The sequence below is a fragment of the Asparagus officinalis genome, chromosome 4 (genome assembly GCF_001876935.1).
Source record: "Asparagus officinalis chromosome 4, Aspof.V1, whole genome shotgun sequence".
Lineage (NCBI taxonomy): Eukaryota > Viridiplantae > Streptophyta > Magnoliopsida > Asparagales > Asparagaceae > Asparagus > Asparagus officinalis.
This window is the reverse complement of record NC_033797.1, coordinates 25,901,296-25,915,439: the sequence shown is the minus strand read 5'-3', so window position 1 is coordinate 25,915,439 and position 14,144 is coordinate 25,901,296. Positions and strand designations below refer to the sequence as shown.

Here is a 14,144-nt window from a genome sequence, read left to right as displayed (position 1 = left end):
GCTTTGAACGGGTTGCACACTTTTACTTTTTACGAGTAAAAGAGTAATTTTGGTATCACCCTGCAATACTACTTCAAAAGAATTTAAGTAGTGTAGCCTACCATACTCTTTTCTTAATTTTCATTGTTAGGGGTATTTCAATCAATTCTGAGTTGTTGGAAATTGGAATCTATTGTTTAATAAATAACTAGACTAGAATAAGATGTTTGAAGCTAACAAACCATTTTAACTCTATCCTGGATGCTTTCTTCCTCTGTACTTCGAGAATATGCAAGGAATTGATGCAATTTTAACATTATTCTATTCTGTTCTAGGTTGATAAACAAAATAAGTACCTTTGAGGTTTACCTCTAATTTTAATATGAATTTTATTTGCTTATAATAAGGCTACAGTATAAATAGTAAGTCCATATATACTCTGTATAATTTAGGCAGAGGAGGTAGAAACTAGCACTAATTTTCCTCCCCCCTTGTGAACAGAGGAGGTACGGTTGCCGTGCTATGATGCTTGAAACTGTAGCTGCAGTCCCTGGAATGGTCGGGGGAATGCTCCTGCACCTCCGCTCCCTCCGTCGCTTTGAACCCAGCGGCGGTTGGATCCGCGCACTTCTAGAAGAAGCAGAGAACGAGAGAATGCATCTCATGACATTCATGGAGGTCTCACAGCCCAAATGGTACGAGCGTGCTCTTGTAATGGCTGTACAGGGAGTGTTCTTCAACGCCTACTTCTTGGGCTACGTCATCTCTCCCAAATTCGCTCATCGTGTTGTGGGTTATCTCGAGGAAGAGGCCATCCATTCGTATACGGAGTTCCTCAAGGAGCTCGACAAGGGTGCTATTGAGAATGTCCCCGCCCCTGCGATTGCTATTGATTACTGGCGTCTACCGGCTAATGCTACTCTTCGAGATGTGGTGATGGTTGTGAGGGCTGATGAGGCTCATCACCGTGACGTTAATCACTATGCTTCGGTATATACTTTTTTTTTCTTCTTTCTATATATTGCAAAGTTTTGGAACTTCATGGATATTGAGTTAGGGAGATCTTACTGTATTTGGTTTGGTGTTGATTTTTGCAGGATATTCATTACCAAGGGCAGGAGTTGAAGGGGTGTCCAGCACCGCTTGATTATCACTGATTGATTGGTTCTGTAACTGCATGTATAGCAAGTGTTTGAAGAAATATTCTTATGTAGTATGCTAATATGCTACTATTTCAGAAGTGAGCGGTCCGATGTACTTGATGTTAATGGTCTCTGCTTGCTTTAGTTGTGCTAATTGTTTCATTTGTATAGTAGTTGTTTCGTTTACTTCTCTGATTGGAGAAGTATTGAAGGCGATTTGCTTTGATGTTTGAGATTGTGCCTCTGATTTAATTGAAGGGCACCGTGTTCCCTCACGGCTTGCTTGTAGACCGCTGAAATTGTTCTGTTGGGTGGTTTGCAGTTGTAATTTGTGCGTTGCGGATCCTAGCATTCAATTGGATTTGGATGCTCCCTACCGTCATTACAAATATCACAACGATTGAATCCCCACTTAAGCAGGCTGCAATTGTTGGAAATTGCTTTTCCCAGATCTGGATGATCCCCCCTACTTTTATATAAAGTAGTAGCTGAACTGGTAACGAAGTTTTAAACTGGGAAGCAAATTATCTTCACTGAGCAAGAGAGATTATTTCTTTAGTTCTTTTATGGGGAAATCCTAAAATATTGGGGAAAACATGATGAAGTTGTAAATGTTGGGAAAATGGAAAGTGAAACAAATTATCTTCATTGAGCAAGAGAGAAACTATTTTCTTTAGTTCTTATAAATCCTGAACTATCAGGAAAAACATGATTCAATTGTAAATGCTGGGAAAAATAGAAAGTTTACATTTCCCTAAGAAAATGTTACTGTGACCATTTTTGATCGGACTCCTTGCTGACTTCATCAGCTTTTCTTCAAGCGTCTTCTTAAATATTTATGGAGACAATATTGTTGGATTTAATCTAATAAATCTAATTGTGGGCACATATGATTAATCAATGTGTATTGCTATCTTTTAGGATAACCCACTAAAGTGATCAATAAAGTTGGGTTAATGGGTATTTAAATAAGTCATGGGGTTATATGTGCAGATATCAGGTTGTAATTGTGATTTGTTGAGGGGCCAAATTGTAAAAGTACAACATCTATAAATAAGGGGTTATGGTCCCTAACCTAGGGTTACATTCTCTAATTCTCTACACCCCCATCTAGCTAGAGAAATTCGGATTTAGAGAAACCCTAAGGTTAGAAGATCCAAAACTCATCTCAAGGTTCATCCATGGATTCAGATATAAGCTTCCGCTCTTTTGATTATTGTCAATCTCTTCGAATTAATCATGGCTATATGGTTTTAGATCTCAAGTTCTTATTAGATCTAACAAGTGGTATCAGAGCCATCTTTGATTAATTCTTAGGGATTTAAGGTTTTAAAATTAGGGTTCTTTGATCTTAATTTGTGTTTGATTCAGATCCGTTCACGGATGAACAATAAAGTTTCTTATTTTTGGATGAACAGTAACCGTTTTTTATTTTCGGGTGAACAGCAAATTTTTTATTTTTGGATGAACAGTAAAAAATTATTTTTTGGATGAACAGTAAAGGTTTTTATTTTTGGATGAATAGTAAAATTTCCAGGTTGTTTGGTTATTTCTTTCGATTTTTGGATTTGTAGCATTTATGAACTCTAAAGTTCATTTCTTTTGTGTTTGATTCAATTATTGAGGTTTGGATCTAAATGATTTGAGTTCAAAAATCGACAGAAAAATAATTATTTTTTTGGGATTTTTTGATTTGTCGTCAATCTCCAAAACTCCTCGTCGGAGTTGATTCAGCGGCGGCGGTTTCAGATTAAACCCTCAAGGGGTTCGTGCGCGTGAAAACGTGCGGAAATTAAGGAGGTGGTTACCTCAATTTAAGGAGGTGGTTACCTCAAATTAAGGAGGTGGTTACCTCAATTTAAGGAGGTGGTTACCTCAATTTTTTGGCGAGGCTTGAAAGCTTCAAACGAACCTTGCGTTCGTTCTCAAACGAACCCACGTTCGTTCTCTAATGAAACATGCGTTCGTCAAACGCTGCGTTCGTTGACGCTGCGTTCGTTCTCAAACGAACATTGCGTTCACTCGTCCATTGCGTTCAAACGAACATTGCGTTCGTTCATTCGTTGCATTCATTCTCAGGTCGAACATCACGTTCGTTTTCAGACGAACATTGCGTTCGTGCTCAAGTCGAACATTGCGTTCATTCTCAGGACGAACATCGCGTTCGTTTTTAGACGAACATTGCGTTCGTGCTCAAGTTGAACATTGCGTTCATTCTCAGGTCGAACATCGCGTTCATTTTTCAAACGAACCTCGCGTTCGTTCTCAAGTTGAACTTCACGTTCATTTTCAGACGAACCTCGCGTTCGTGCTTAAGTGAGTCTCGTACTCAATACAGTCGAAACCTGCATTCGTCGAAACCTGCGTTCGTCGAAATCTACGTTCGTCGAAACCTACGGCAAGCCTCGTGCTCAGTCAAACGAACCTTGCGTTCGTTCCAAAACGAGCCTTGCGTTTGTTCCAAAATGAGCCTTGCGTTCATTCTGGTGTCCCTTTTTAAACATTGGGCCTTGACTTGAGAAATTTATTAAGAATTTGGACCTGTATTTAATTATCAGGTATAAGCTCCTTTAAACTCGTTTTGGGCACAAGGATTAATTGAATTTATCAATTAAATCCTATTTGTGGGTCATAATTCATTATGGGCCCTTAATTAAGCTATGGAAATTCAGTTGATTTAAATTAAATTATTTAATTTAAATTAAATTTGGTAGTGGATCAATTAGTTATTTCAAATAATATGACACTAAGGTATTAAAGTTGTCTTTCATTCTAAATGATCGATTAAAACAAGAAGTTGCCAAAGTAACATCTCTTGTGTAGATTGTTTATGAGGGATGTTAGATGTTTGTGTGTATGTTTTCGTGTAAATATTTAATCGGCCCAAAGGAAGGTTATTATTTATTTTTAGATTGCATACGCATCTGTGATGATAAATACGTGACGATTATAAGGTTTACATGTGGATAATGAATCGATCCAAAGATAGTTTCATTATTTGACATGCGTTATTGTCAGTATTTGATCATTGCAACAAGGTATCACTTGCAATTAATATTACTGTCCAAAGACTTGATATTAATGTTATACCAGATACCTTGAGATGGGATTTATCATTATTTGAATTATATTGATCACTAATTAAGGTTAAAAATCTTTTGTTTATTTCAGCTAATGCATCTGTCTGTTGTCTCTTCCTGCATAGTTTAATCAATTTAAAGTCAGTTATAACTGTCAAAAGGAGAAATGGACTCTAAATGAGCTCATTTCATACTGTGTGCAAGAAGAAGACAGGTTGAAGCAAGATAAGACAGAAAATGCTCATTTGGCCTATGCCTCTAAGGATAAGGGCAAGAAAAGGAAGAATGATAAAGAAGCTGCTAAGGGTCCAGTTCAGAAGAAACAACATAAGGATAATCAGGGTTGTTTCTTCTGTAACAAACCTGGACACGTTAAGAAGGATTGTACAAAATATCATGCCTGGCGTGATAATAAGGGTACGTTCCTTACTTTGATCTGTTCTGGGGTTAATTTAGCTTCAGTACCTAGAAACACTTGGTGGTTAGACTCTGGTGCTACTACCCACATAAGTGTTTCTATGCAGGGTTGCCTGAGCTATCGAAAGCCAAGTGATGTTGAAAGACACATCTTTGTGGGCGACGGACAATCGGTAGATGTGGAAGCAATTGGGCACTTTAGGTTGCTGTTAGGAACTGGTTCACATTTGGATTTAAAAGATACTTTTGTAGTACCGTCTTTTAGACGGAATTTGATTTTAGTTTCTGTATTGGACAAATCAGGTTACTCTTGTTCATTTGGAAACAATCAATTTAATTTATCTTTTAATTCAATTATTGTAGGAACTGGTTACTTGAGTACTTGTGACAACCTATATTTCCTTGATACAATTGCTTCTTATAATGAATCCTTGCATGTAGAATCACATGGTACTAAAAGTAAATTAAATAAGAAGTATGATCTCTTATTCTTCTTTACCAAAGTCTCTCTGGGAAGAAGCACTAAAGACAGCAGCTTACATTTTGAATAGAGTACCAAGTAAAACAGATGCTAAAACACCTTATGAGCTTTGAACTGGTCGAAAGCCCAGTTGGGGATGTCCAGCTGAGGCAAGGCCTTATCGGCCAAATGAAAAGAAATTAGACTCCAAAACAGTCAGCAGCTACTTTATTGGGTACTCTGAATGCTCTAGGGGCTATAAGTTTTATGATCCCACTATAAGAAATATTTTTGAGACAGGAACATCAACATTCTTTGAGGATGTTGAGTTTGGAGGTAGAAATAAGGTTAGAGACATTGCTTTTGAGGAGGAATTGGCTTCAGATCCAATCCATACAGTTACTTTTAGTTAGCAGCTACTTTATTGGGTACCCTGATCGCTCTAGGGGCTATAAGTTTTATGATCCCACTATAAGGAATATTTTTGAGACGGGAACAGCAACATTCTTTGAGGATGTTGAGTTTGGGGGGAGAAATAAGGTTAGAGACATTGCTTTTGAGGAGGAATTGGCTTCAGATCCAATCCATACAGTTACTTTTGAGGAGGAATTGGCTTCAGATCCAATCCATACAGTTACTTTTGACAATATTCAGACATTGCTTTTGAGGAGGAATTGGCTTCAGATCCAATCCATACAGTTACTTTTGATAATATTCAGGTTCCTATACCTGTTGTTGCTCAAGAAGTAAATCTGGAACCTCAAGATGACAATGTTGAACAACTCCCTGTTCCAGAAGAACAAACTCAACAACCTCAAGAACCAGTGCCACTAAGGAGATCCACGAGAGAAAGGAGAAATGCTATTCCGGATGATTATATTGTATTTCTCCAAGAACATGAGGAAAGTAGTGGAATGTTAGAAGATGATCCAATCAACTTCTCTCAGGCCATGAAAAGTTCTAACTCTCAACAGTGGATTGATGCCATGAATGAAGAGTACAAGTCTATGCAAGACAATAAGGTTTGGGAACTTGTCCCATTACCAGAAGGTGCAAAACCAATTGGTTGTAAATGGATTTTTAAAACCAAGCGGGATTCAAACGGTAATGTGGAGAGGTATAAGGCGCGTCTTGTGGCTAAAGGCTATACTCAAAAGGAAGGTATTGATTATACAAAGACTCTCTCCGGTTTCATCGAAAGACTCTTTCAGAATAATCATGCCACTTGTTGCTTATTATGATCTTGAGTTACATCAGATGGATGTTAAGACTGCATTTCTCAATGGAGATATTGATGAGATGATCTATATGGTGCAACCAGAAAACTTTGTGTCGGGAGACCCAAAGAATATGGTCTGCAAATTAAAAAAATCCATCTATGGACTCAAGCAAGCTCCTCGTCAATGGTATCATAAGTTTCAACAAATAGTTATCTCGTTCGGTTTTGAGATGAACATTGTTGATGACTGTGTATATCACAAGTTCAGTGGGAGTAAGTATATTTTTCTGGTTCTGTATGTGGATGACATCTTGCTTGCCACTAATGATATAGGCATGTTGCACGAAACCAAGAGATTTCTATCAAAGAATTTTAAGATGAAAGATCTTGGGGACGCCTCTTTTGTATTAGGAATCCAGATACATCGAGATCGCTCTCGGGGTATTCTTGGATTATCACAAAAGAGCTATATCGATAAGGTACTTAAAAGGTTTAGCATGCAAGACTGCAGATCAGGAGATACCCATGTTGCTAAAGGAGACAAGTTCAGTCTCAATCAGTGCCCTAAAGGTAACCTTGAAATTCAGAAAATGCAGAAGATTCCTTATGCTTCGCCTGTAGGAAGTCTAATGTATGCTCAGGTATGTACGCGTCCGGATATTGTGTACATTGTTAGGATGTTAGGCAGATACTTAAGCAATCCCGGTATGGATCATTGGATAGCAGTCAAAAGGGTTATGAGGTATCTTCAGAAAACAAAAGATTATATGCTCACATATAGAAAATCAGAACAGTTGGAGGTCATTGGGTATTCGGACTCTGATTTTACTGGATGCCAAGATAGCAGAAAGTCTACATCATGCTACATTTATATGTTAGCAGGAGGAGCTATATCATGAAAAAGTGTAAAGCAGACACTCGTAGCTTCCTCCACTATGGCAGCAGAGTTTGTAGCTTGCTATAAGGCATCAAATCATGGAATATGGTTGCGAAATTTTGTCACTGGACTGCGCATTTTGGAAAATATTAAAAGACCACTGAGGTTATTTTGTGACAATAAATCTGCAGTTTTGTATTCCAATAACAACAGGAGCTCAACTAAATCAAAACATATTGATATTAAGTTCCTGGTTGTCAAAGAAAAGGTACAGAGTGGACAGATATCTATAGAGCACATTGGGACAAACTCCATGATAGCAGATCCTCTTACTAAAGGATTGCCATCCAAGGTCTTTCATGAGCATACTACTCATATGGGTGTGGTGTTATTCAAGGATATCCTGATTTAGTGGGAGTTTATAATTTTCTGGTGCTTTGTGTTTGGTTGTATTGTCTGATCAGAATAAAGTATTCAGTTAAGACACTCTGTTACATTATGTTTGATTTTGACCTCACTAAAGGAGGACCAGTTGAAAATAGACATGTACTGATCACATTGCATGTAATTTTCATGCTGCACATCCATGATTGATCTATGTCGTTTGATTGTATTGGTATATGTGACCATTGATGGGTCGAGTCACGATAAATGTGACGAAGGCCGCTTTGATCCTATATTGATATAGTCAATGGACGAGATTGTTCAAAAATACCTTTTCAGTGATAGCAATTTTTGAGCTCATAAGGTTATACACAATTTAAGGAATCATATGGTGCCCAAGTGGGAGATTGTTGGATTTAATCTAATAAATCTATTTGTGGGCACATATGATTAATCAATGTGTATTGCTATCTTTCAGGATAACCCACTAAAGTGATCAATTAAGTTGGGTTAATGGGTATTTAAATATAATCATGGGGTTATATGTGCAGATACCAGGTTGTAATTGTGATTTATTGAGGGGCTAAATTATAAAAGTACAACATCTATAAATAAGGGGTTATGGTCCCTAACCTAGGGTTACATTCTCTAATTCTCTACACCCCCATCTAGCTAGAGAAATTCGGATTTAGAGAAACCCTAAGGTTAGAAGATCCAAAACCCATCTCAAGGTTCATCCATGGATTCAGGTATAAGCTTCCGCTCTTTTGATTATTGTCAATCTCTTCGAATTAATCATGGCTATATGGTTTTAGATCTCAAGTTCTTATTAGATCTAACAAATATTACATTCTTGCTGAAATATCAATAGTTAATTTCTCAACACTAAAGTTTACTGTAAATAGGACTTGATGATCCACAGTTATATTACCTGTTTATTATGATACATCATATAAAACACGCATGCATAACAAATAAAGAGGTGAGAAACAAAGTTATGTGGGTAGATACCAGTGGACTACATCCACAGATGAAGAGGAGTTGTATTCATCTGACTACACTGAAGGAAAGTATAAAGGTTCCCCTCAATCCTAATTCTCACTCAAAGTCTCTCTCAAAGAAATCCTACATTTCTGTAGTAAACAAAAGAGGGAATACAAAAAGTGAACTAATATTTTATAATAGATGTCTAGAACACTCAAATATGAAAGATTTAAGATTTATAATTGATTTTTTTTAGGGCTTGTTTGGATTGAGGGGAATAAGGGTGAAGGGAAGTTAGGGGAACCATTCACCTCCATTCACCTTGTTTGGGAATATTTAGGAGGTGAAGTTATTCACCCTAGTTCCCCTTGGTTCACCCCCTAATAGTATAAAATTTGTTACCCCCCAAATTGGGGTGTAACCAAGGGAAAGGGAACTCCCTTCCCTTCCTTTCCATTCTCTCACCTAGTTTACCTTAACTTCCCTTCACCCCCTACAAATCTAAACAGGCTCTTAATGAACGGGAATGAACAGGACATCTCGCCCTGCTTCTATCTATATATAAAAAAAAGATTTACAATCAGGAGCAGATCAGTTGAATGTGTGCATCTACATCCTTTTCTACATTGTTTGAAGGAGGGGGATCGATAGGGGCGGTTGAGAGAGGGAGAATTGAGGGAGAAGAAGAAAAGGTAGATGAGTATTTCCTTGGCTTTCTTGGTTTGTTCTGGGATATAGTTGATGATGAGGATAATGGTTTCATCCATGTGAAAATTTGCAAAAGTCACCCAAACCTTTCTTAGTGTTTGACAAAGCTATTTCTAAATTTAATTATAAATTCAAGAAATCCCTAAATTGAAAGAGCAGAAAGTTGTAAATTTGACAAAGAGCAAGTTGCCGAATAAAATAAGTAATAATGACTTATAATCTATTCTAATTATCTTATCTTCTTTGAATTAGTACTAAATGATTTATCATATTCATAATGAGACTTAATATGTTATTGGATAAAAAAAATACGTTTGATATAATTCAAATCCTTTACTTATTTCAGTTCACAGATAAATCTTAAAAAACATATGATATCCAGCACCTAAAGTTTTTTGGACTTTGTAAAAAAAACCTTCAAGTTTTTTAAATTATAAAAACACTCCTACAAATTTAAAATTTTATTAAAACATCTTAAAAATTATAAATTTTACCACATCTTAAAAATTATAAATTTTACCTATTTTAATTCAGTGAGAAATCTAAAAAAATATATGCTGGCTAGAAACTAAAAGTTTTTTGACTTTAGAGAAAATATCTTGTAAGTTTTAAAAATTACAAAAACACCACTGAAAATTCAATTTTATAAAAAAAACCTTCAAAATTTTAAACTTATAAACATACTAAAAACCTACAAATAACACAAACAACCCCTAAAAATTTATGGAATTTATAATAAACACTCTGAACTTTTTACAAATTGTAAAATAAAACCCTCAGAATTGTAAATTTGTAAAAATTCTAATAATTTCTAACCTAATAGTACATTGAAAATATAAAAATTATAAATATCCCCTACATAATTTATAATTTAAAGAAAACACCCTTAAAGTTTTAAAAATTACAAATAAAACCTTAAAATTTAAAATTTATAAATAACACCCTGAGGATTTCAAACTCATTAGTAAATTAAAAGCATATGAATTATAAATAGTCTATAAATAATTTATAATCTGTAGAAAAGACTTATAAGTTTAAAAAATTATAAAAAACCCCTAAAATTCATAATTTATAAAAAAATATCATGAGAATTTCCTTATAAGTTTAAAAAATTATAAAAAACCCCTAAAATTCATAATTTATAAAAAAATATCATGAGAATTTCTAACCTATGGACACAAAAATGAATATACAAAATTACTAACAACCCTTAAAAAACTAAAAGTTTATAAAAAATATCATACTCACTTTAAAAGTATAGATTTAGGTAAAACCTTTCATGGTCAAAATTACCCGTAACTTTTTTAAAAAGAATATAAATAATTAAAATTCAATTAAATTTTAAATTTATAGAAAAAAAACACCCTTAAAGTTTAGCACATTGCAAATTACCTCTCCAAAGTTTGAAAATTTTCAATGATTTTTTTGTAATTTCTTAATTTTAATGTAATATTTAATAGTTTTTTGTATTTTAGGGTGTTTTTTAGAATTTTTAAATTTTTTAGGGTGTTTCTTTTATAGTTTTCTAAATTTTTATTGTGTTTTCAGTGTAATGCATAAATACATTAATTAATAATGTTTTTAAAGAGTAAGTCATTCTTAAGATTATTAGGCTATAGTTAAGTGTATAACACATCAGTGTTCCTAGGCAGTGTAATTTATATACGCAAAATTTTCATATAAAAATTCCTTTACGAATTAAATGGTCACTCATCTTTTGAAGACTTCAAGATACTAATAAATAGAGATGCTGTACTAGATTAATGTGTTTATAACTTATAAATAGTAGACCAGACTAGATTGAAGGAAACAATAACGATAAGATTATTAGACCATAGTTAAGTACGCACATCACTATTCCTAGGCAATATAGTTTATATATGTAAAAAATTTTAGATAATCTATATAGTGGTTAAAAAGTTTTTGATTTAATGTACTATTTTTTTTAAAATTATATTTAATGTGAACCCACTGTTCGCGGGAAAAACCGTTGCTTTCTTCATTAATGATTCCATTGTACACTCTTGTAATAGTCTATCGATTACAAAGATCCGGTCTTTTTATAAGATCCGGTTACAACGAAAATCAAATTGAAAAGAAATGAAAATTACAACTTTGTTTCCTTGTTTGTCGAACGAATCGCGAGCTCCTGTTTTGCGGTCGCTCGCTTTGTGGGTTCTTTGCCTGCGCCGGGGTTGTTTGCCGTGGACCACCGCGCGATCTAGATCCGGTCGGATCTACGCAGTACAACGGGTATTATTTCACCAAGGAAATAATAGCCGGGGAGGATTGTTTCACCAAGGAAACAATCGTCCAAGTCTCGGGATCTAAGACCAAGCTTAGATCCGGAGTGTAGCAACGTAGATCTGAGATCCGATCCTCTCGAACACCTGCCTTATTTGACGTTGATGATCGCCGAGCACCAGATCTGGATGAGCAAGTCCTTGATGTCCCAAAGTTGAGATCTTTTTTAGATCTGAGTCTCCAATCCTGCAGGGCTTCGCCTCCTCCAAAATCCAACCTTCTCAAATGAACAAGGGGGTGGCCTATTTATAGGCTACCCTCACTGTGCCTTGGGCACAGGGTGGCCGGCCACAAGTGGCTCGGCGGCCACCGAGCCACCTATAGGTGGCTCGGCCACCTCCCGATTTGGCAGTAAATCTGATTCCTGATTTGGCAGTAAATCTGGATCCTGATTAGGCAGTAAATCTGATTCCTGATTTGGCAGTAAATCTGGATCCTGATTAGGCAGTAAATCTGATTCCTGATTTGGCAGTAAATCTGGATCCTGATTAGGCAGTAAATCTGATTCCTGATTTGGCAGTAAATCTGGATCCTGATTAGGCAGTAAATCCGATTCCTGATTTGGCAGTAAATCTGGATCCTGATTAGGCAGTAAATCCGCTTCTGAGTTCGAGTCCGAAACTGATCTTGATTCGATCGTGATTCGTCCGAGTTTGTCCTTGGTTGGATCACTCATTGACTCTTTAACACTTGTCTTGATTCCAAATGCGAACGGATGTATTCCGTTGCTTGCGTGCGATTCGTCGATCTCGTCGCCTCGTTGGTTCGTCGGTTTGTGCCGAGCTGTGCTAAGGGACCTATAAGCAATTTTATATGCCTACACCCACCATATAATTTTGACTATGGTCATCATAAATTTAATACGTTTGATTGATTGACTATAAACGTATATAGACCATAGATTATTTTACTTTCTCACATGAGCTAATATTTAATGATTAATAATTTAAATTATCACTTTTAAATTTAATATAAAGAGGAGCTCTAATAACATTTATTTATTTACCTATAATATAAAAAGGAGATTTATTTCATAGTTAAGCGTATCAAATTAGTAACTAAAATAATAACTAGTTATGCTTAAATTAGGATGATTATAGTTGGTCACTCACTATGAAGTTTTTATGAAGATATATACATTACTTTTTATAACTATCTGCATTGCCCATGTATAATTTACAAACTACTTCTTATTTTGACACATTAAATTAGTTTTTCTTTGTAGAAATTTCTTCTTTGACTTTTAGACTTTGTAATCACTATATCACCATTTTAGCATAGAAAAGACCTCATTCTAGATGGCTTCAAGCCAATATTTGAGTTGAACTGAAGTACATACTATTGCTACTATGTGTATATATTTTTTAAAAAAATTAAATCAACACTTTTTAAGTAGAAGTAAATATTCTAACCTCTGGTATTATAAAAACTAAATATAGCAAATTGAGTGATTAGCAAAAGAGAACTTACATCAGAAAAGTATGAATAATAAGATAAAAGGAAAGCTAATGACATTGCCAACAATACTATAACTAGAAAACTACAATATAAAGTTAATATATTTTGTGGAACCCAACTACTGACTATAAGCATTGAGGTTTTAATATATATACTTTATAATTTATTTTAAAATGTCATATATAGTAATATCATTGTAATAATATCGTTATTAGGAAAAATTCTTCATGAATCAATATGTTCGTTACGATATATAAGCTATGCACTCCAAATTCTTGTGTCTTTTATAGAGTCAAAAAGTTTGAATATGAGCCTCTAACATGTTGCTCTCACAACAATAAAATCCACTTAGCAGATATGGATATTCTAGATAAGTTATGTATCCTATCTACAATATAATTGCCCTAGACAAGTGAGTTATAATAATATTTTTTATTCACATTATTTAGGGTAAGATTTGATAGGGACCTTGTATCAAAGTAAAAAAAATTATATTTAGAGCACATAGCGAAATATATCATAATCTTTATGTTCTAATTTTGTAAGAAAATAATTTTTCATACTTTTAGTTTTACTTCTATGATACCAAGAATGAGTTATAAAATTAAATAAGAATATTAGATAATGTAAATATGAGAGAAACAATAACTAAAAGTTATTGTGAATATGAATCAAAGCACAACTAAAAGTTTAGTGGACATATTGCAAGTAAATTCATATGTAAATTTTTTTTATGAATTGAACGATCACCCATCTTTTAAAGACTTCAAGATACTAAAAAATAGAGGTGTTGTATTAAATTAATGTGTTTATAACTCACAAATAATAGATCACGTGGCCACAATCTGGGTTGAAGGAACAATGACAATATTTTATTTAAGAGAGATTATTAAGTTGATGATCAATCCCACAAAAAAACTTTATTTTCTTTTTTATTTTTACTTTATTGTTATCAATTTAAATAATCATGATATTCAACCACGTGCATTGCATGTGCATCTCAACTAGTATATAGAATAATGGAGGTGAGCTGGCAGCTCACCTCTCCCCATGAGCTGCAAGTGTATGACATGTGAGCCCCACACCGATGTGACCAGTAAGGGGCTCACATGTCATACACTTTGCAGCTCAC

The 14,144-nt window shown here is 34.8% G+C and overlaps 1 protein-coding gene across 1 annotated transcript in view; it reads left to right on the top strand.

Moving 5' to 3' along the window:
- LOC109837011 (ubiquinol oxidase 2, mitochondrial-like) overlaps positions 1–1,354 on the top strand; it is a 2,037-nt gene extending 683 nt beyond the window's left edge. Inside the window, exons 3-4 of the mRNA XM_020405088.1 lie at positions 481–969; positions 1,077–1,354. Coding sequence (XP_020260677.1) covers positions 481–969; positions 1,077–1,136 — 549 coding nt within the window. The 3' untranslated portion in view covers positions 1,137–1,354. The remainder of the gene's footprint in view (positions 1–480; positions 970–1,076) is intronic.